This window comes from Tursiops truncatus, chromosome 9, assembly GCF_011762595.2.
Source record: "Tursiops truncatus isolate mTurTru1 chromosome 9, mTurTru1.mat.Y, whole genome shotgun sequence".
Classification (NCBI taxonomy): Eukaryota; Metazoa; Chordata; class Mammalia; order Artiodactyla; family Delphinidae; genus Tursiops; species Tursiops truncatus.
This window is the reverse complement of record NC_047042.1, coordinates 56,191,768-56,213,697: the sequence shown is the minus strand read 5'-3', so window position 1 is coordinate 56,213,697 and position 21,930 is coordinate 56,191,768. Positions and strand designations below refer to the sequence as shown.

At 44.9% G+C, this 21,930-nt stretch overlaps 1 protein-coding gene across 4 annotated transcripts in view; it reads right to left on the bottom strand.

Annotated features, from left to right (window-relative positions):
- SNX10 (sorting nexin 10) overlaps positions 1–19,104 on the bottom strand; it is a 71,530-nt gene extending 52,426 nt beyond the window's left edge. The window contains exon 1 of one of the 4 annotated variants that reach the window (XM_019926498.3): positions 18,797–19,104. Coding sequence is in view for 1 of the 4 variants with exons in the window: in XM_073809759.1 (XP_073665860.1) it covers positions 5,054–5,156 (103 nt within the window). In the remaining 3 variants the exon portion in view is untranslated. Of the gene's footprint in view, positions 1–5,053; positions 5,172–18,669 lie in introns of those variants that run through there. The other 3 variants (XM_073809760.1, XM_019926506.3, XM_073809759.1) reach the window with 3 other exon arrangements.
- Positions 19,105–21,930: the final 2,826 nt, after the last annotated feature.

Below are 21,930 nucleotides of genomic sequence, written 5' to 3'. Positions count from 1 at the left end.
TGGCCGAGGCCGGAAGGAAGCCAGCTTCTGAAAGACAACACGGCAGGCCCAGCCGTCAGCCCCTGGGGACCTGCCAAAGCCACAGGGCTGGGGTTTCTGCTCCTCTCTCTGCGGGGACACAGCAGAGGCAGAAAACTGGCTTTGAAGTAGCAGGTAACCATGAGTGTCCGTGCAGGAGAGCCATTATAGACCCCAGAGTGTTCTCTCTCTAGAAACACTGAGCCCTGGGGTCTAGTACCAGGTACTAGGTGGTGGCCCCTGATCCGGACATACCTCCAGGGTGGCTCGGGGAGCAGAGAGGGAGGATGAGATGTGATCATCTTGGTTAGAGGTCAGGCCACTCAGGGTAAGGAGACAGAGAAGACAAGGGGAGGGGGAAGCAGATTCTGGAGTCAGGGCTCAGAAACTAAGCCTGCCTCCCCACTTAAAGAAACCTGATCAGCACCCTAACTGCACTCATTGTCATCCTACCTGCTGAACCCCCTCAGGCACTAAGTGGACGTGCCTCAGCCCAGTTTCCAAGGCCACCATCGTCTGGCTCCATGTTCCTCACCAGTGCTCCCACCACTGAGGTGAGCGCCCCCCTCCTCCTCTCCCCGGCAGGGGGCCTGGCATCCCTGGATGCCCCCTTTCCCCTCTCTGCCTGCCCCTGCCTTACCCACCCCAGTTGAGGGCAAAACATCAACTGTAAACACTCCCACATCCCTTAGGGAGGCCAGGAACTACTCCAAGCACTTTACACACATCCACTCCTTTCCTCTGCACAACAGCCCCTTCAGGAGGCATCATTAGTATCCCCACTTTACAGATTGGAAAACTGAGGCACAAAGAGATTACGTGACTGTCTCAAGGCCCCATAGCTAGCAGGAGGCAGAGCCAGCAGGCAGCACCAGAGTCCCTGCCCCCAAGCAGGGAGCTGCAGTGCCTCTCACAGCACAACTCAACTGCCACCTTCTCCCCAGCCCTCCCCTGACCCCTTGCAAATCTCCATGCCACTTTCCACACTGGCTGGGCGTGAGGACTGGCTAGGTTCTTGTCTTCTCTCCCCTTCTAGATTAGAAAGCTCACGAGTAAAGCTTCGGGGTATTTCTACATCATCTTCGTATTAGTTTCCTGTTGCTGCTGTTACAAATTGCCATTGACTTAGTGGCTTAAAAACCACACAAATTTATGATCTTACAGTTTCGTGGGTCAGAAATCCAACACAGATCTCTTTTGGTTAAAATCAAGGCGTCTGCAGCGTTGTGTTCTTTCTGGCAACTTTAAGGGAGAACCTGTTTCCTGGCTTTTTCTAGGTTCCAGAGGCTTGGCTCATGGCCCCTTCCTCCATCTTCAAAGCCAGCAACACATCATCTCTTTGACCCTCCTGTGGTCACATCTCCCTGAGCACAGCCAGGAAAGGGTCTCTGCTTTTAAGGACTCTCGTGATCAGATTGGGCTCACCTGCATAACCCAGAATAATCTCCCCATCAATCGAGGTCCTTAACTTAATTACACCTACAAAGTTTCTTTTGCCATGCAAGGAAAAATATTCACAGGTTCCAGGGGTTAGGACGTGAACATCTTCGGAGGCCGTTATTCTACCTACCACAATTGTTGTACATAAACCTTGAACACCATGGTCCCCACCATACTTCAGCTGCACCAGCCCCTGAAGGCTTGATTATATGGTCCTCTCACTGGCCTCTGATTGAGGTGGACATTAGTTCTGTGCCCCCAAGTCAACTGAGAATTCTTTGAAGGAGTATCCCCAAACAGTGATAGTGATAGTACATGGTGGACACATAAAGATGTTTGATAATCTGAGGATCAAATACAATGCTAGGGCTTCCCTGGTGACGTAGTGGTTGAGAGTCCGCCTGCCGATGCAGGGGACACGGGTTCATGCCCTGGTCCGGGAAGATCCCACATGCCGCGGAGCGGTTGGGCCCGTGAGCCATGGCCGCTGAGCCTGCGCGTCCGGAGCCTGTGCTCCGCAATGGGAGAGGCCACGGCGGTGAGAGGCCCGCGTACGGCAAAAAAAAAAAAAAAAAAAAAAATGCTAATGAATCTACTGAATTCGGTTCAATTCCTACCTCATCACTACTTTCTGCTTTTTGCTTTGTATTTTACTTTTTTTTTTTTTTTTTTTTTTTTTTTTTTTGGGGTACGCGGGCCTCTCACCGCCATGGCCTCTCCCATTGCGAAGCACAGGCTCCGGACGCGCAGGCTCAGCGGCCATGGCTCACGGGCCCAACCGCTCCGCGGCATGTGGGATCCTTCCGGCGGGGAGCACGAACCCGTGTCCCCTGCATCGGCAGGCAAACTCTCAACCACTGCGCCACCAGGGAAGACCCTACTTTTATTATTTTTGAAAACAACATTTGTTTCAAAATGTAAAAAAAAATGCAAAAGGGTCAAGAATAAACGTTCTCACTCTCTCTCTTCTGCCTCTTAGCCATCTTTGGTATCCTTCCAGGGAAATTTTATGCATCTGCAAGTGGAATATACTCCTGTTTATTACCTCCCCCGCCTTCTTTTCTGTAAATGGTAGCATCACATACAGTCCTTCCCATGCCTCCCTCTTTACTTAACAGCATAGACTGCTCCACAGCTATCCACAGAGCATCCTGGTTCTCTTTTTGTGTACTATTCCACTGTGCGGCCACAGCATAATTCATTTCACCAGCCCCCACGGATAGATACTCTTTTGCTATTAGAAACAGTGCTCAGCGAATACCTGTGAATTTGTCTGAGGGATACATTTCTATAAGTGGAATGTCTGAGTCAAGCAAGGCCATGTGAATTATTAACTCTGATACTGGCAACATGCCCTCTGTGGGGAACTAATACACATTCGCCAAGTGTGTATATATGAGTTCTGTTTTCCCACATCTTCCCTAACACGGATGGTTATCAAGATCCTTTATTTTTGCCAACCCCAGATAGGTGAAATGTAGTATATTTCAATGCACTTCAGTTGGTATTTTTTAAATTGTGTGTGAGGTCAAGCATTCTTCATGTGTTTAGGAGCCACTAATTTATTTTATATGGATTATTTGTTCATATCCTTTGACCATTTTCCTACAGAGTTCTGTTCTTTTCCTTATTGATTTGTAATTCTTTACGTATTAGGGAAATTAATCCCTAAATGCATAACATGAAGCGCAAATATATTCTTCCATTTGTAATCTGTCTTTTGTTTTGCTTACAGGGCTTTTGCTATGCCAACTGTTTTGAAGCAATGAATTTTATCAATCTTTTCCTTATGTCTTCTAAGTTTTGTACCATACTTAGAAAGCCCATTCCTACTGCAAAGTTATAAAAATATGCTCCTTTAGATTATTCTAGAGACCAGTCAACTATGAGCAGTGAAAAGTTATTTTCTATGGTCTTGGATTACATCCTGGTTATAATGTGCTACTGGCCATAACATAAGCAAACAAATTTTAATTTTTATACAGAAACTTTTATTTTCTGATACTTCGCAGTTTATAAAACACTGTCCCATGACAATCAGTGAGACAGGCAGCACAGGACTTATCTGTCTTATTTTACAGAAGAGAACTTCCCAAGCCAATACCCAGAGAGGGTAAACGACCACCCAAAGCTGCACTGTGTGGTCCAGACTCACACTGAGGACTCCTGAAGCTGTTCTCTCCTCTCTGCTCCACTGCCTCTCTCCACAAAAGGACAACATCCACATGCGTTAAAATCTTAAAGGACATCTCCAAAGGCATTTCCGAATAATGGCCAAAGAAGGTGAATAACTTTTCTTTTCAAAAAACAGTATTTATTTATTTAAATGGGCCACACAGTGATCCAATTAAACAGTGACTCATCCTCAAACGTCCCTGCCAATGTTCTCAGCAACAGACAGAATTCCGTGTTTCTACAGTGTGCCTATATAACCCTGCAAAATTTAATTGAAAAGTAAGAGATGTAAATGTGCCCAGATCCCAAGGCTTCTGAGTGGGTCATCAAGAGCAGTACTTCTCAATTTATGGAGGGGGAGAAGGTGAGTTATATTTAAATTATGGAGGGCTCTTTTCAAATCACACATACCCCAGCATTCCCCATCACCCACCCCCCAACAGTGCCACCCCAGGAGTGCATAGCATGCCCCTTCAAGTGTATTGATGGTAGAAAATTTTTGAAAATCACTGTCCAGAGGACAGGGTCTGTGTCTGCACAATCCCTATACACCACACCCTTTGGTTCTCCAACCAACCCCAGCTCTTCTGCACCATCACACTTTGAATTCACCCTAACCAGGTAATTTCTAAAACTCCCCCCTCAGGCCCTTTGCACCTCTTGTTCCCTCTGACATCCCCCCACCTCCCCGGCTCAACCCACCAAGGTGGCTGCTTGGTTTAAATGACACCTCCTCAGAGGAGCCTTGCCTGACCACCCACTAAAGCAAATTTCCCCAGTAATGCCCTATCCTTTTATTTTTTTTTTTCCCTAGAATGTATCATAGTCTGTATTATTTTTATCTATTAATTTACCTTCTTGTTTATTGCCTGTCCTCTCAGAAGTGCCATGAGGTCAGGGACTTGTCTAAATCATTCACACTTTATAACCTTAGCACTAAGCAGAATGATTGGCATATAGTAAGTGCCCAATAAAAAATGGGTTAATTGAGAATCACAACTAGCTGCTGGACAATCATCGACAGGAAGACACTGGAACTCACCAAAAAAGATACCCCATATCCAAAGACAAAGGAGAAACCACAATGAGATGGTAGGAGGGGCGCAATCACAGTAAAATCAAATCCCATAACCACTGGGTGGGTGAATCACAATCTGGAGAACACTTATACCACAGAAGTCCACCTGCTGGAGTGAAGGTTCTGAGCCCCGCGTCAGGCTTCCCAAGCTGGGGGTCCAGCAACGGGAGGAGGAATTCCTAGAGAATCAGACTTTAAAGCCTACTGGGATTTGATTGCAGGACCTCGAAAGAACTGGGAGAAACAGAGACTCCACTCTTGGAGGGCACACACAAAGTAGGGTGCATACCAGGACCCAGGGGGAAGGAGCAGTGATACCATAAGAGACTGAACCAGACCTACCTGCTAGTGTTGGAGGGTCTCCTGCAGAGGCGGGGGGTGACTGTGTCTCACCGTGGGGACAAGGACACTGGCAGCAGAATTTCTGGGAAGTACTCCTTGGCATGAGCCCTCCAAGAGTCCGCCATTAGCCCCACCAAAGAGCCCAGGTAGGTTCCACTGTTGTGTTGCCTCAGGCCAAACAACCAGCAGGGAGGGAACCCAGCCCCACCCATCAGCAGTCAAGTGGATTAAAGTTTTACTGAGCTCTGCCCACCAGAGCAACAGTCACCTCTACCCACCACCAGTCCCTCCCATCAGGAAACTTGCACAAGCCTCTTAGGTAGCCTCAACCACCAGAGGGCACAGAGCAGAAGCAAGAAGAACTACAATCCTGCAGCCTGTGGAACAAGAACCACATTCACAGAAAGATAGACAAGATGAAAAGGCAGAGGGCTATGTACCAGATAAAGGAACAAGATAAAACCCCAGAAAAACAACTAAATGAAGTGGAGATAGGCAACCTTCCAGAAAAAGAATTCAGAATGATGATAGTGAAGATGATCCAGGACCTCGGAAAAAGAATGGAGGCGAAGATCGAGAAGATGCAAGAAATCTTTAACAAGACCTACAAGAATTAAAGAACAAACAAACAGAGATGAACAATACAATAACTGAAATGAAAACTCCACTAGAAGGAATCAATAGCAGAATAACTGAGGCAGAAGACCAGATAAGTGACCTGGAAGGCAGAATGGTGAAATTCACTGCTGCAGAAAAGAATAAAGAAAAAAGAATGCAAAGAAACAAAGACAGCCCTAAGAGACCTCTGGGACAACATTAAACACAACAACATTCACATTATAGGGGTCCCAGAAGGAGAAGAGAGAGAGAAAGGACCCAAGAAAATATTTGAAGAAATTATAGTCAAAAACTTCCCTAACATGGGAAAGGAAATAGCCACCCAAGACCAGGAAGCGCAGAGAGTCCCATACAGGATAAACCCAAGAAGAAACATGCCAAGACAGGTAGTAATCAAATTGGCAAAAATTAACGACAAAGAAAAATTATTAAAAGCAGCAAGGGAAAAACGACAAATACAAGGGAACTCCCATAAGGTTAACAGCTGATTTCTCAGCAGAAACTCTACAAGCCAGAAGGGAGTGGTATAATATACTTAAGGTGATGAAACGGAAGTACCTACAACCAACATTACTCTACCCGTCAAGGATCTCATTCAGATTCGATGGAGGAATCAAAAGCTTTACAGACAAGCAAAAGCTAAGAGAATTCAGCACCATGAAACCAGCTCTACAACAAATGCTAAAGGAACTTCTCTAAGTGGGAAACACAAGAGAAGAAAAGGACCTACAAAAACAAACCCAAAACAATTAAGAAAATAGTCATAGGAACATACATATCGATAATTAACTTAAACGTGAATGGATTAATGCTCCAACCAAAAGACACAGGCTTGCTGAATGGACACAGAAACAAGACCCATATATATGCTGTCTGCAAGAGACCCACTTCAGACCTAGGGACACACTCAGATTGAAAGTGAGAGGATGGAAAAAGATATTCCATGCAAATGGAATTCGAAAGAAAGCTGGAGCAGAAATACTCATAGCAGATAAAATAGACTTTAAAATAAAGAATGTTACACGAGACAAGGCAGGACACTGCATAATGATCAAGGGATCAATCCAAGAAGAAGATATAACAATTATAAATATATATGCACCCAACACAGGAGCACCTCAATACATAAGGCAACTGCTAACAGCTGTAAAAGAGGACATCGACAGTAACACAATAATAGTAAACAGCTGTAAAAGAGGAAATCGACAGTAACACAATAACACCTCACTTATACCAATGGACAGATCATCCAAAATGAAAATAAATAAGGAAACAGAAGCTATAAATGACACAATAAACCAGATAGATTTACTTGATATTTATAGGACATTCCATCCAAAAACAGCAGATTACACTTTCTTCTCAAGTGTGCATGGAACATTCTCCAGGATAGATCACATCTTGGGTCATAAATCAAGCCTCAGTAAATTTTAAAAAGTTTAAATCATATCAAGCATCTTTTCTGACCACAATGCTATGAGATTAGAAATGAATTACAGGGGAAAAAATGTAAAAAACACAAACACTTGGAGGCTAAACACTACATTACTAAATAACCAAGAGATCACTGAAGAAATCAAAGAGGAAATTAAAAAATACCTAGAGACAAATGACAAAACACGACAATCCAAAACGTGTGGGATGCAGCAAAAGCCGTTCTAAGAGGGAAACAAGAAAAATCTCAAATAAACAATCTAACCTTACACCTAAAGGAACTAAAGAAGGAAGAACAAACAAAACCCGAAGTTAGCAGAAGGAAAGAAATCATAAAGATCAGAGCAGAAATAAATGAAATAGAAACAAAGAAAACAATAGCAAAGATCAATAAAACTAAAAGCTGGTTCTTTGAGAAGATAAACAAAATTGATAAAGCATTAGCCAGACTCATCAAGAAAAAGAGGGACAGGACTCAAATCAATAAAATTAGAAATGAAAAAGGAGAAGTTACAACAGACGCTGCAGAAATACAAAGCATCCTAAGAGACCACTACAAGCAACTCTATGCCAATAAAATCGACAACCTGGAAGAAATAGACAAATTCTTAGAAAGGTATAACCTTCCAAGACTGAACCAGGAAGAAACAGAAAATATGAACACTAATCACAAGTAATGAATTTGAAATCGTGATTAAAAATCTTTCAAGAGGGCTTCCCTGGTGGCGCAGTGGTTGAGAGTCCACCTGCCGATGCAGGGGACACTGGTTCGTGCCCCAGTCCGGGAAGATCCCACATGCTGCGGAGCGGCTGGGCCCGTGAGCCATGGCCGCTGGGCCTGCACGTCCGGAGCCTGTGTTCCGCAACAGTAGAGGCCACAACAGTGAGAGGGCCACGTACCGCAAAATAACAAACAAACAAACAAACAAAATCTTCCAAGAAACAAAAGTCCAGGACCAGATGGCTTCACAGGTGAATTCTATCAAACTTTTAGAAAACAGCTAACACGCATCGTTCTCAAACTCTTCCAAAAAATTGCAGAGGAAGGAACACTCCCAAACTCATTCTATAAGGCCACCATCACCTGATACCAAAACCAGACAAATATACTACAAAAAAAGAAAATTACAGACCAATATCACTGATGAATATAGATGCAAAAATCCTCAACAAAATACTAGCAAACAGAATCCAACAACACATTAAAAGCATCATACACCATGATCAAGTGGGATTTATCCCAGGGATGCAAGGATTCTTCAATATATGCAAATCAATCAATGTGATAAACCATATTAACAAATTGAAGAATAAAAACCATATGATCATCTCAATAGATGAAGAAAAAGCTTTCAACAAAATTCAACACCCATTTATGATAAAAACTCTCCAGAAAGTGGGCATGGGGGAACCTACCTCAACATAATAAAGTCCATATACGACAAACCATAGCAAACATCATTCTCAATGGTGAAAAACTAAAAGCATTTCCTCTAAGATCAGGAACAAGATAAGGATGTCCACTCTCGCCACTATTATTCAACAGTTTTGGAAGTCCTAGCCACGGCAATCAGAGAAGAAAAAGAAATTAAAGGAGTACAAATTGGAAAAGAAGAAGTAAAACTGTCACTGTTTGCAGATGACATGATACTATACATAGAGAATCCTAAAGATGCCACCAGAAAACTACTAGAGCTAATCAATGAACTTAGTAAAGCTGTAGGATACAAAATTAATGCACAGAAATCTCTTGCATTCCTATACACTAATGATGAAAACTCTGCAAGAGAAATTAAGGAAACACTCCCATTTACCACTGCAACAAAAAGAATAAAATACCTAGGAATAAACCTACCTAGGGAGACAAAAGACCTGTATGCAGAAAACTATAAGACACTGATGAAAGAAATTAAAGATGATACCAACAGATGGAGAGATATGCCATGTTTTGGATTGGAAGAATCAATATTGTGAAAATGACTCTACTACCCAAAGCAATCTACAGATTCAGTGCAATCCCTATCAAATTATCAATGGCATTTTTTACGGAACTAGAACAAAAAATCTTAAAATTTGAAGGGAGACACAAAAGACCTCGAATAGGCAAAGCAGTCTTGAGGGAAAAAAACGGAGCTGGAGGAATCAGACTCCCTGACTTCAGACTATACTATAAAGCTACAGTAATCAAGACAATATGGTACTGGCACAAAAACAGAAACATAGATCAATGGAACAAGATAGAAAGCCCAGAGAGAAAGTCAGACACTGACTGTGGCACCAGACACTGTACAAAGACTATAACATGAAAGATCTCATCTCATCCTCAAGATAGCCCCAATATGGAAATAGTGTCCAAGGTCACGCAGCTAGTAAGTGAAGGAGCCAGGGTCCAAACCCAGCTAGGTACCACACGGTACCTGCGTACATCTAACATGGCATCCAAGCTACATGCTTAGAGATAAATGCTTAAAAGATAGCAATGAGTGGAGAATATCAACCAACACATTGAGTTATTAATGTCTCAAATGCTTTAGGGATGTCAGGTTGGGGGCAGGGTTCTGTCTATACATGAACTGGGAAAGCCAACAACCAAACATCTGGAAATGACTTTTTCATCCTCAGAAAGGAGGTAATGTTGACAGAAGTGTAGTGCCTTCATATGACCTCTTTAGGGTCATTAGCTATAAAGGAGGACCCCCAAGAATAACTAGAGGACAACAAAAATCCAATTCAATGAGCAATCACTGAGAGCCCACTGTGTGATGGTTCTAGGATTGGTCCTGGCGAGGGTTAAGTCACACTCCCTGAGTTCTAAGACCTAAAGATGTCCAGACACAGATATGAAACAGTTTGCTTCTAATGCAAAGTTCACTGTATGTGCCAAAAAAAATAGCACTGGTAACAGGATTACAGGAAGGAGGACAGTGGAGAGAGAGAAGCTTCACGAAGAACGTAGCACTTGATGAGGCCTCGATGCTTGCATGAGGACAAGAAGAGAAAACAGGACCAGCCTGGGGTGATTAAGAAGCAGCACCACATGGGACTTCCCTGGCGGTCCGGTGGTTAGGACGCCGAGCTTCCATTGCAGGGGGCACGGGTTCGATCCCCGGTTGGGGAACTAAGATCCCGCAAGCCACATGGCATGTCCAAAAATTAAAAAAAGCAGCAGCACCACCACTTTCAGTATACCTAGGGGTCCAGTCAACCAAGAGTGAAGGGACTGTGTTGGCAGAATATCACAAGGAGGTAAGTCTGGAAGAGCTTCAGTGGGCATCCTAGGATGGGGAAGTCCTGAATGATGAGAGGAGGAATGCTGACTTCTGTTAGAAGGCAGGGGTGTAGTACACGGAAGCCTGCCACGATGGTGATGACTCATCTGGGGATGGGGTGGAAGATGGATTGATAGGCCGTGAGCTTCATCACAGGGCTGCTGGAATGCACCGGCCAGCAGAAGAGATCATGAACTCAAGGTGGGAGGGGGGATGGCCAAGCGCATTTGAAAATAACAAGAAGCAGAGCCCAGAGGATTTGGAGGACAGTGAAATCATTCCGTGTGATACTATAATGGTGGACACATCATATACTTGTCAAAATCCAGAGTGTACAACACTATGAGTTAAATGAACCTCAATGTAAAGTGTGGACTTTGGTGACAATGATGTGTCAGTACAGGTTCATTGACTGTAATGACATATGTACACTCTGATGCTGAAGTTGATAATGGGAGAGGGGAGGTAGGCAGGACACAGGATGTCTCTGTATTTTCCCTCAGTTTTGCTGTGAACCTAAAACTGCTCTCAAAAATCAAGTCTAGGGACTTCCCTGGTGGCGCAGTGGTTAAGAATCCGCCTGCCAATGCAACGGACTTGGGTTCGAGCCCTGGTCCAGGAAGATCCCACATGCCGCGTAACAGCTAAGCCCGTGCGCCACAACTACTAACCCTGTGCTCTAGAGCCCACGGGCCGCAACTACTGAGCCCACATGCCACAACTACTGAAGCCCGTGCGCCTAGAGCCCACGCTCCGTAACAAGAGAAGCCACCGCAATGAGAAGCCCGTGCACTGCAACGAAGAGTAGCCCCCTCTCGCAGCAACTAGAGGAAGCCCGCGCGCAGCAACGAAGACCCAACGCAGCCATAAATAAATAAATACGAAATGGTCACTTAAAAATAAATAAATAAATAACAACCAAAAAAAAAATCAAGTCTATTAGGGACTTCCCTGGTGGTCCAGTGGTTAGGACTCTGTGCTTCCACTGCAGGGGGCCCCAGTTCAATCCCTGGTCAGGGAACTAAGATCCCACAAGCTGTGCAGCCAAAAAAAAAATCAAGTTTATTGAAAAAGATGTACGTAACAAGAATAACTTGAAGACAGAGCATGATGGAAGAAAGGGAGTCAAGGATGACTCACCAGCCAGGTGACTGGAAGAAGGCTGGGGTCGTAGGCAATGGGGAAGTTGGAAAGGAGGTCTGTTTTTAGAGGTAAGAGAGAAAGAAGCTGAGTTCAGTTGGGAACAAGCTAGGATGATGATGGACATCCACATGGAACAGTCTTCAGGCACCTGGAGAACAGTTTGGGGCTGAGATAAGAAAAGGGTACAGGCATGCAAATTGGAGACAAAAGTCAGCATTAAATGTTCCCCTTTTAAACCGAGTGATAAATTCTCTTTCAAAAAGGAAATCACTGCAACACACTGGAAATAGTCTTCCCATCAAGCTCGCCACCTCTGTCACAAAGAACTGCCACTGGGGAGGCAAGTTCAATTACATGGGAAGACAGCAGCACCAGGGGTAGTGATCTACTGGTCAAGTCAACTCTGCCACAACGTGACATCAGTCCAGATAGGAAGAACTGGCAAGTCATCTGAGGGGCCAGCAAGAAGGGAGATTTCACTTTTGAGCAAGAGTGTCTCCCTAACTGGAGTAGGAAGGGCACAGTGAATGCCAAAAAGCCTGGCTGCGAATTCTTATTCCGCCTCTTGCCCAGGGAAATTCTTTCACGTCTCTGTGCCTTAGCTTCCTCATCTGTAAAATGAGGATAAGAGCCTGCTTCATGGATCCACTGTAAAGATAGATCACATGAGCGAATGTGGAGGTACGCACCTGGAGCTCACTGTGTCAGCTACTGTCACTGCTCATTATTGTCTAGATTCTTCCAAGACCCTTGAAGGGGGAAATGCTGAGGTCTCTTCCTGATGATCACAGAGCACTGTGCCTTTTTAAAAATGTCCCCTTCAAGTATCTGATTTGTCAGGTGGGACAGTCATATTTACAGGAGCAGAATATTTTAAATCTATATGCTCTGAAACAGCCCACGCAGTGAAGCACACACCTTGGCCATTCCCTGCGGCACACACTTACCCAGGGGTGTCCAATGCCTGGCCTTGACCCAAGAAGGCTGAGATAAGACATAGAGAAAGTCCTTTTAAAAGTGAGTAAAATGCCAAACTTATTATTCCTTAAACTATCTGCCCGAAGCACTGACTGCAATCCTAGGCATCTGACTCATATCTGTCCACAGACTCAGTTCGGCAAAGTTCTCAAAACAGAGGTCACATTTTTTCAAGGTTTCCCAACCGTCAGGGAAATGAGCTGGCTACAAAAAGCCAGCGACCAGTCTGTGCCTCCCTGTAAAAGGTTAAGTTGATTTCCTGGTGTAGGAATTTTCACGTGCAACTGGGCAGAAGGAGTCCCGATTCTCGGGATCTGATCACCCAGGGATAGCCCACAGAAAGGCTCCACACGTCTCCTGCTCTGAGACACCAGAACCCAGGGCTGTGGGAACACCTGCATTCTCCTCAGCTGTCCCAAATGCCACTCTACAGCAAACAGAGCCACTGTGTCAGTGAGAAAGGGGAGGATAATTATCAGTGATAGAAACCTCCTTCCTGCGTATTGTGTTTATAATTTCTAAGCAGCATAGTTTCCCTATGTACAATGCCCCCTGCTCTGTTCCGCACTTGGAACCATTTGGGTTTGTAAGTCTGAGAGGAACTGGGGAGCATCCATAGTCATCAAAATAAAGAGAAAAGACCCTGGAGCTCATGGGAAAGGGAGGAGGGGGAGGGGCAGGGCTGAGAGACCGAGAGAGGGACCCAGGAGAAAGTGGAAGGTCAGGAGCCCCGCAAGGTGATTGCTCCACTAGCTTAGTAAAGTCCTCTGAACCAGCAAAGCACGTGGTGGGGTGGATTTCTCCATCAACATGTCAGGGCTGTCACCAAGGTAAACCAGGAAGAACACGTGAGCCCTCCCCCAACACACAGCCCAGGGAATTAGCAGCAAACCTGGGAGGCCTTTGGAATTCCCTGGGCCATGGGCTCCTGGGTTCTCACCAAGGTTAATTGGTTCTCTAAGTAACAAGGACTGGCAGGCCCTCAGATGACACCTAGGTTAGAAGAGAATGTGTCTTTCTTCTCCAAAACTAAAGATAGTCTAATTTTACTATTTAACATCTAAGCACCAGAGGAATGCATTGAAAAGACTGAAGGGACATCCACCCCAGCTTGCTTGGTTCAGCGGGGACAGGTGCCCTACACTGATGACAGCCCTTTAAGGTTCTGGGCCCCCGAGGCTTGAGTTGCGTGCGTCCTTCCATGTTTTCTCTGATGCCCAGGGAACTTTGGCCAAATGCTGCAGGAGCCTCAGTGGAATCAGGGAAGCATAAAAAGGCCAAAAAAAAAAAAAAAGATTTATTACTTTTGGTCATTGTTCTGTAAGGTTAAAATCATTTCAAAATTAGAAGATTTTTTTTTTTTTTTTGGCGGTACACGGGCCTCTCACCGTTGTGGCCTCTCCCGTTGCAGAGCACAGGCTCCGGACGCGCAGGCTCAGCGGCTATGGCTCACAGGCCCAGCCGCTCTGCGGCATGTGGGATCTTCCTGGACCGGGGCACGAACCGTGTCCCCTGCATCGGCAGGCGGACTCTCAACCACTGCGCCACCAGGGAAGCCCCATTATTTACAAGATTTTTAAAAATAGGAATCTACTGATGAAATCCTCCATACTACCAACCCCTTTCAATTCCACTGCCCAAACATAATCACTGTCTAAAGATTAGGGGTATATCCTTATAGACTATTTTTTCCCCCCAAAAATGAGATCATAATATACCTACGGCTCTGTACTTTGCTTTCATTACTTAATATATAATAGACATTCTCCATATCAGCTCATTTATAGCAATGTCCTCCTTTGTTCAAGGAGGCAAATATTTCTGAGGGATAAAGTCCTAGAAGGGGAACTGATACATCAGAAAGTATGCAAAGTTTTAAGTGTTATAAATACTGCCAAAGTGCCTTTCCAAAAAGTTGTACCAATTTACACTCCCCAGAGAAGTATATGGTGACAATCTATTTTCCCATGCCCTCACCATGGTTGCTTTTTTCTTTCTTTTTTTTTTAAATTTTTAAAATTTATTTGGCTGAGCCAGATCTTAGTTGCAGCACACGGGATCTTCATTGCCACGTGCGGGATCTTTAGTTGTGGCGTGTGGGATCTTTAGTTGTGGCATGCAGGATCTAGTTCCCTAACCAGGGATCGAACCCAGGCCCCTGCACTGGAAGCGCAGAGTCTTAACTTCTGCGCCACCAGGGAAGTCCCACCATGGCTGCTTTTAATCCACACTTACCTGATATTAATGAGGTTTAGGACTAAACCTTTGTAATAAGACTAAATATTAGTCCTATTTAGTCACTGGGGCATCAAGCTTTGGCTAAGAGGTGGCCTGGCTTCCCAGTGATTCACACCCTACCCTTAATCTCAGACTTACTGGAATTTTGCTTGAATTTACAAATCTCTCAGCAAAAACTTTCCAACACTACAATTCTACCAAGAGGCCTAAACGGCCTCCTTGTGCCTCAACCAATGCATGTTCTGACTCTTTCCAAGTCTTTTCCCCAAATTTTATCCTCTTGGCTTGTATTTTTCAGCATTGTAGATTCCCATCCTAAATCCCTGTAGAGTGGTTCAGCTAACAAGATGGCATGCCAAGGATGATATATTTTGATAGCGCTTCCAGGAAGCTTTGCTGGTCTCTCCCACAGTGGGGAAGCCTAGTGGGAGAGTTGGGCGTCTTTTGGCATTTCGTAATTTATTCACCTGGCACCACTCATTCCAAAAGGAGGTATTGGGGTGTGATGGAAAGAATATGAGACTGGAAGTCAGGAGACCTGAGTTTTAGTCCCCTTCCTACTTCTAATTAGCTGCATTGTTCAGATTAAACTATGCTGCCTCTCCACTGGGCCTCGGCTGCCTCATTTGTAAAACGAGATTATTGGACTAGAATAGTCATTACTAAGCTTTCTTTCTACCATGGGTGACCCTTTAAGAATCTAAAGTAAGTTGTGCATTCTCACCCCCAGAATAATATACTCTTGCACAAGAGTATGAAATCATACATTTCCAGGGAGTTCATAGACTCCCTAAAGCCTATCTCTGTATTCCCAGGGTCAAGATCACTGAGACCTAAGCTTTTTAAAAATAACAGAGAATACAACAGAAATGTATGCAGAATCACAAAACCTTAAGTGAAGTTGAATCATTTCCAGAACTAAAAGCATCTCCTCCGCAGAGACTGGGAGGAGGAAGTGGTTACTTAGGGAAAAATAAATGAAAATGCCAATTAAGAGCTGCCCTTGATTGAGGTCTGGCTAAGCCCTTTACCTACATTCACAGAGGAGTGGCTGAGGGAGAGTACCCATTCCAGAGCCAGGCTGCCTCATTCAAATCATGGCTCCATCATTTACTTATTGACTTAGGCTCTGTGCCTGTTCCTTCTTCTGTTATTAAAAAAAAAAAAAAAGAAAAAAGGAAAGAAAGAAAAGAAAAAAGGAGGCGAGGATTAAAACAATACCTATCTGAAGGATTGTTAATATACATATGGTATTTTAAACCAGGCCTGGCACACACTAAGCCCTAAATAACTATTCCATATTATAGAAATCTGGGACACATTTGCTGGGTGGTTAAGATTGTGAGCTGAAGAGTTTAGGAAAGCCATAGATATCTTGATAACTCATTTTCTCCCAGATGTAAACAGAATCTGCTTCAGAAGTTTGTTGTAAGGATTCAAATGTATAGACACCAAGGGGGGAGAGTGGCGGGGGTGGGGGGGATGAATTGGGAGATTGGGATTGACATGTATACACTAATATGTATAAAATAGATAACTAATAAGAACCTGCTGTATAAAAAAATAAATAAATTTCAAACATTCACAAAAAAAAAAAAGAAGTTTGTTGTAAGGATTAATGAGCCTGCCACATAAAAACTCTTTTCACAATGCCTAGCACATAATCAGTGCTCATTAAATGTCACCTAATGTTATGAACAATTCTGGGAGGCAAGGATTATCAGTTCTTTTTTTTTTTTATCTCTGAATAAAGGATAAATCAGACTTTGAGAGTTAAGTGCCCTGCTGACAGTACCTCAGTTAGCAAATGATTATCCCAGATTTCAACACTAATGAGTCTGAAACCAGAAGCTGTAACCACTACCACATATAACCTCTTAGTTTGAACAGGGCTTAGAGAACATAAAAGCTGATTCATACCTACTAGATTCTAAGAGAAAAAAAAAAAGATGTTGGTGATAACAGTTCAAAATGCGGGGTATTCTCCGTGGAGGTCAACCATGACTTTGGCCAAAAGCCCTCCTTTGCCACTCTTAGAAATGGAAGACTGCAAAGGCTGGACCCTGGTCTCAGTCAATTCTAAACCCCTCGCAAGTGGTTCTTAAACCACAGCCCTGACACCAAAAGAGGAAAAAGAAGCCATTTCCCATAAGAGCCGAACTAACAAACTGAGCTCTCTAAAATGAAAGTAGAGACCCTAAGGCTGAGAGGAGCTATTATTAAGAATGTTCCAAGGGAGGGTGGGAGGGAGACGCAAGAGGGAGGAGATATGGGGATATATGTATACGTATAGCTGATTCACTTTGTTATAAAGCAGAAACTAACACACCATTGTAAAGCAATTATACTCCAATAAAGATGTTTAAAAAAAAAGAAAAAAGAATGCTCCAAAAATCAAGTAGAAATGCTGCAGTAGAACACAACATTAGTCTTTAAACAACAAACTTCTATGTGGGAAAGAATGAAGGTGTTTATTTCTATGTTTGGATACCAAGATCCGGGAGGCCTTCCCTTAAGTAAAACAAGAGGAAGTTACCACAGTCCAGTATGGTGGGGGGAGAAGCAGAATGCCAGTCAGTCAAGAGACATCTGGTGAGAAGCAGTGTCACCTGAGCAAGAAGTCCCCACTCTCAACACCAATTTCCTCCCTAGTGCAATAGTCACCTTGGAAATGAGAATAAAATAGACCGACAGGCGAAACAGGGTGATCCAGTGAAATACAGGTCAGTGCTAATCACCTTACTTCACATCTTATATATATTTACTTCTGGATGTATTTTATTTTGTATCTTTATTCAAAACAGTCCCATTAGGCAACCTTAAATCTCCCATGCCTTAAAAAAAAAAAAAAAAAAAAGGCCTTAGGACTAGGCATCACTGGAAGGGATGGTAGAAGCAGGAGAAGCACCGCACTCACCTCCATTCTCAGACTGAGGCACCCCAGCTGAGTTTGGTCCAAGGATGCAGCAGCCAGTTCTCCCCAGTGGCTTCACTCACCCAGCCCACTCCCAGGGGAGAAGAGGTTGTTTATGTATTCCAAGCCTACACCCACCTCAGGCCCCCAGGGGTGGGGAGAACGCTGGAGTCAGAAGTCCGCCAGAATCTAGGCCTGTTTCTTCTCCCACCCGGCTGAACAGCTGAACGACTCTCCTCCCTGAGGCCTTAGTTTCCCATCCCTCAAATGAAAGGTTTGAAGATCACATGAAAGCCTCCTTCCTGCTTTCTAATTCCATTATTCTTACACGTAAACGTGCCTTGCAGAAATAGAAGCCCTTCCTTTCAAGCAGGACCTGTGGCTCTACGTCCCTGTGACCATTCCCCTCAATCACCCGCAGACCGTCTTACAGAAGTATAATGCATCAGAGAACAAACGTATGGACACCAAGGGGGGAAAGCGGCGGGGTGGGGGGGTGGGATGAACTGGGAGATTTTGATTGACGTATATACAGTAATATGTATAAAATAGATAATGAACAAGAATCTGCTGTATAAAAATTAATTAAATTAAATTTAAAAAAAAAAGAAGTATGATGCATCAGAACTGAAAAACAGGCTGTTGCTTTCCCGTGGCACCAGACCTAGTAATCAGTCAATGTGGATTTTCTCTCGGGCCTTTTCCCGCAATCCCACAATCCCACGAAAACCCTCTGCGTACCCCTCCCAATTTCTAAACTCAAAGCTACCCTTTCGTGAATTAAAAAATAACCCACCCACAACCCGGCCTGGTGTAAGGTGCCTCAGCACTTTTCCTAGCATCCAGGATTCCACCTCTGCCCCACCCTCTCCCCGGGGTGTCTTTTTAGCCGGATCGATCCGATCCTTGCCCTCCCCTGGCAAACAGGCAGACCAATTTCTCCTCCCCGGCAGGAAAGAAGGCAGAGCCCGGCTCCAATCCCAGGAGACCCAAACCTCTTCCCAGCCCCCAGGGAGTGGCACCTGGTCGCAGCAGGAAGGGCCCCACGCCTCGGGAAAGGAAAGGAAAGGGCGGCCGGCTCGCTCCCAGCAGCGATCCTCCCCCCGGCGGCGCAGGGGAGGCCTCCTTAGCAGGTCTCCTGTCACTTACGGGCTGCACCTCCGGGCAGAGCCTGGCACAGCAGGACCGGCGGGCGGGCGGGCGGCGGAGTTTGCTGACTCAAAGGCGCGTCGGAGGCGGCGGCGAGCGCACAAGAGCGCAGCCCCGCGCTCCCAGCGCACGTAGCGGCCCCGCGCCCGCGCCCGCGCTCCGCGCCCGCCTCCCGCTTCCCTGGCCACCGCACCGCCCAGCCCAGGTGCTGCCGGGCGCCGGCCCGCCCCGCCCCCTGCCGCGGACCTGGAGGCGGCCCCTCGGCCCCAGGGGCTAGGGAGAGCCGAGCGGCCGCCGGGGGGCGCAGCGCGCTCGGAGCCCGCTTCCCCTTCCCGCGTCCGCGAAACGGGGCTGCGGAGGAGGCACCAGTGTTTGGCCTCAAGCTGAGGCTGAAGGGGTGCGAGTCGCGCCCTTGGAATCGCCACTGGAAAGCCACCTTCAGCTTGCTAACCCCGCCCCGCCCCCTTAGATAAGGGGAGGATTGATGAATGAGGAAGAGGGATGGTAGATAACGGTAGACTGTCAATGATAGAATGTAGGTGGTGGGCGTATGGATGTTTACTGAAAAATTCTTTCAACTTTTCAGTATGTTTGAAATTTTTCACAAGGAAACTTTGGGGGGAAAGAAAAGAGGTCTGGCAAGGAACCTGAATCAGTAAACCATTTTCCAGGTGGCACCTTGGGCTGCATCTGACCCACCTGTTTGCATGGAAAACCGCAATAATCACTTAAACCGCTAATGGGTGACTACATGGCAGAATAATGTAGTGTTTAAAAAAAAAAATTCCACTGAGTACATTTTAAAGATTTTATTGGCTTTATTCAGTGATTCGTGATAGGGCAGCATCCAATCCAGCAGATAGGAGGGAGCTCTAAGGAGCTGTACAAAATGAAAGACTTTTACAGACATAAGGAGGCAAGACAAGGAAGTTATCACAGCAAAAAGCAGATTGGTCATGGCAAGGTCATGTCGTTTCTCTAGGAAAAGACAGGGGTCTATCAAGGAGATTCACCTTGCCAGTGCTGACCAGGGAATTGCAGATTGACTGCATTCCCTTACTGGGAGAGGCTGAAACTACTATTAAGTTAGGTACTAAGTTCCGATTCGGTGATGTCTCCGCATAAGTGCTTAGCATAAGTGACTCCATTTGGGGCCTACTGTCTCTTTTTTTTAACAGGAGCCTAACATTTCATTATTTAAGCATGAATTTTCCCATTAGACACAGCCAGCTCTGATGACCATTCAGGGCCATTACAGGCCCACCTGAAAATGTACACGTCTATCCTCCATACCCCAACTGGCTTAACAACAAAACTTCTAAATCTACAACGTTGTGTCTTAATATCTTGGATCCTGACATTGCATCGCTGAATCTTGAATCACCTGTGTTTAATTTCCTAAAATTGCACCCCAGTTATAACACACAAGTGACTGTAAACATGATCACTTCTGAAAATCGAATTAAAGTGTATTTTTCAAATTCTTTTCCCTATGCTCCACAAAGAAAAGCATTGACTGGAAAACAAAATGCAATATGTGTCTAAGATCCTAAGAGCTTCTGCAAAATTAAAATCTTTCTGGATTACTATCATCAAGAGCACACCCTTACAAATGTGGGCAGAGCAGCAAAAAAAACCTTTAGAGAGCCTATAGGAGGTCGTTTAAGTATCTGTTAGAATTATGGCCCTAAAAGAAAGGAAGAATATGAAAAGAATTCAGAATAGAATGACGCAATGGATTTTAATCCACTCCATCAGGGTAGCTGCTAGATGGTGTTTCTAGTTTAAGAATTGTACTGTGCAACCTGAATCCAGGAGACTGAGCTAAGTGACCACCAATTTTTTTAGATTGTGACTTTTTGTTATACCATCAGTGGGCAGGTAAAAAACTGGGACTCTCTTGTGCTTAAGAAATCCTAGCATGCTAATAAAACCACCATAAAATTGCTTTTAAGAAGAAATTCCCTTACCTGCCCCAATCCTGCCTCTGCAGTAGCTCCTAGGGTCAGGTTAACTGATTCAAACCCCAGCTTTACTACCTCTCACTATGTGATCCTGGGGAAATAACTCTATGGGCCTCATTTTATCATCTGAAAAGGGGAGATAATAATAATAATAATAGATTATAATAAAGGGGAGATGATAATAATGATGATAATAGAACCACCCTCATAGGGCTGTTGTGAGGGTTGAGTGAAATAATCCGGTAAAGCTCCTGAACTGTGCTAGATACATTGTAAGTGCTCGATAAATTTTATTTATTATTATTGAAACCAAGCGGGGCCCTATGGGGCTCCCAGGCATGGAGGCCTTTTTGTCCCCCATTTCTTGTAGGCAAGACTCCAGCCTCCTTGATCTTCCCTGAGGTCCAAAGGGCAGATTCAACAGTTGCAAATCAAGGGAGGAGCAGCCAGGAAACCACCTGAGACAAGATTAAAGGGACCAGAGAACCTCATCAAGATTAGGAGACTGGGGGCTTCCCTGGTGGCACAGTGCTTAAGAATCCACCTGTCAATGCAGGAGACGTGGGTTCGAGCCCTAGTCCCCTGGTTCGGGAAGATCCCACATACCGTGGAGCAACTAAGCCTGTGTGCCACAACTACTGAAGCCCGCGCCCCTAGAGCCCGTGCTCCACAACAAGAGAAGCCACCACAATGAGAAGTCCACACACTGCATGGAAGAGTAGCCACCGCTCGCTGCAACTAGAGAAAGCCCGCACACAGCAACAAAGACCCAATGCAGCCAAAAATAATTAATTAATTAATTTTAAAAAAAGATTAGGAGACCACCTGAGACCCTGCACATCCCCTAATCTTGTTAGCAACCTCACCCTTTTGAAACTCTGCAGAAGAAAGAAGAATGCAGGACTGTTACTGCCTTGATCCTTATCCCATACCCCTGACCACAAGCCCTGACTGTAAAACCTCTCCCTATTCCCCAGGGAGGAGAGCACAGTTCTTGACATGCCAGCCTACTGGGTTCCCCTCTTTGCCTGGCAAAGAATGAAGCCACCCTTTCTTTCTCCTCCAAAACTCTGTCTCCATATCTCATTTCTGCATCTGTGTACAGGGAGCCAAGATTCTGACAGCATTATAATGCTGTTATTATAACATGATCCTCTTCTTGAATCTCTT